This window comes from Eimeria mitis, genomic scaffold, assembly GCF_000499745.2.
Source record: "Eimeria mitis Houghton genomic scaffold, Emh_scaff1249, whole genome shotgun sequence".
In the NCBI taxonomy this organism is placed as follows: Eukaryota; Apicomplexa; class Conoidasida; order Eucoccidiorida; family Eimeriidae; genus Eimeria; species Eimeria mitis.
Window position 1 is genome coordinate 5,952 of NW_013568433.1, and position 245 is coordinate 6,196.

The following is a 245-nucleotide window of genomic DNA, read 5'->3' on the forward strand; positions in this document are numbered from 1 at the left end:
GAACGCGCATGCACACCGTTGTTGCCGCGCGTAGGCAACGACCAACGCACTCCTCAACCCATCCCGGAGCATCAGCAGCAGCAGCATTTCCCCAGCAGCAGCGCTCCAGCAGCAACAACAGCAGCAGCACTGGCCAGCAGCAACTCCAGCAGTATCAGCCCCAGCACCTCAGCAGCAGGAGTAAGATCAGAATAGCTATATACATATATATATACATATATATATATATATATATATATATATAT

General features: G+C 49.0%; 1 protein-coding gene across 1 annotated transcript in view; it reads right to left on the reverse strand.

Moving 5' to 3' along the window:
• Positions 1-245, reverse strand: part of EMH_0032920 (uncharacterized protein) — a gene marked incomplete at both ends in the record, with an annotated part of 4,311 nt that overhangs the window by 2,085 nt on the left and 1,981 nt on the right. The window contains one exon of the mRNA XM_013494685.1: positions 1-103. Coding sequence (XP_013350139.1) covers positions 1-103 — 103 coding nt within the window. The remainder of the gene's footprint in view (positions 104-245) is intronic.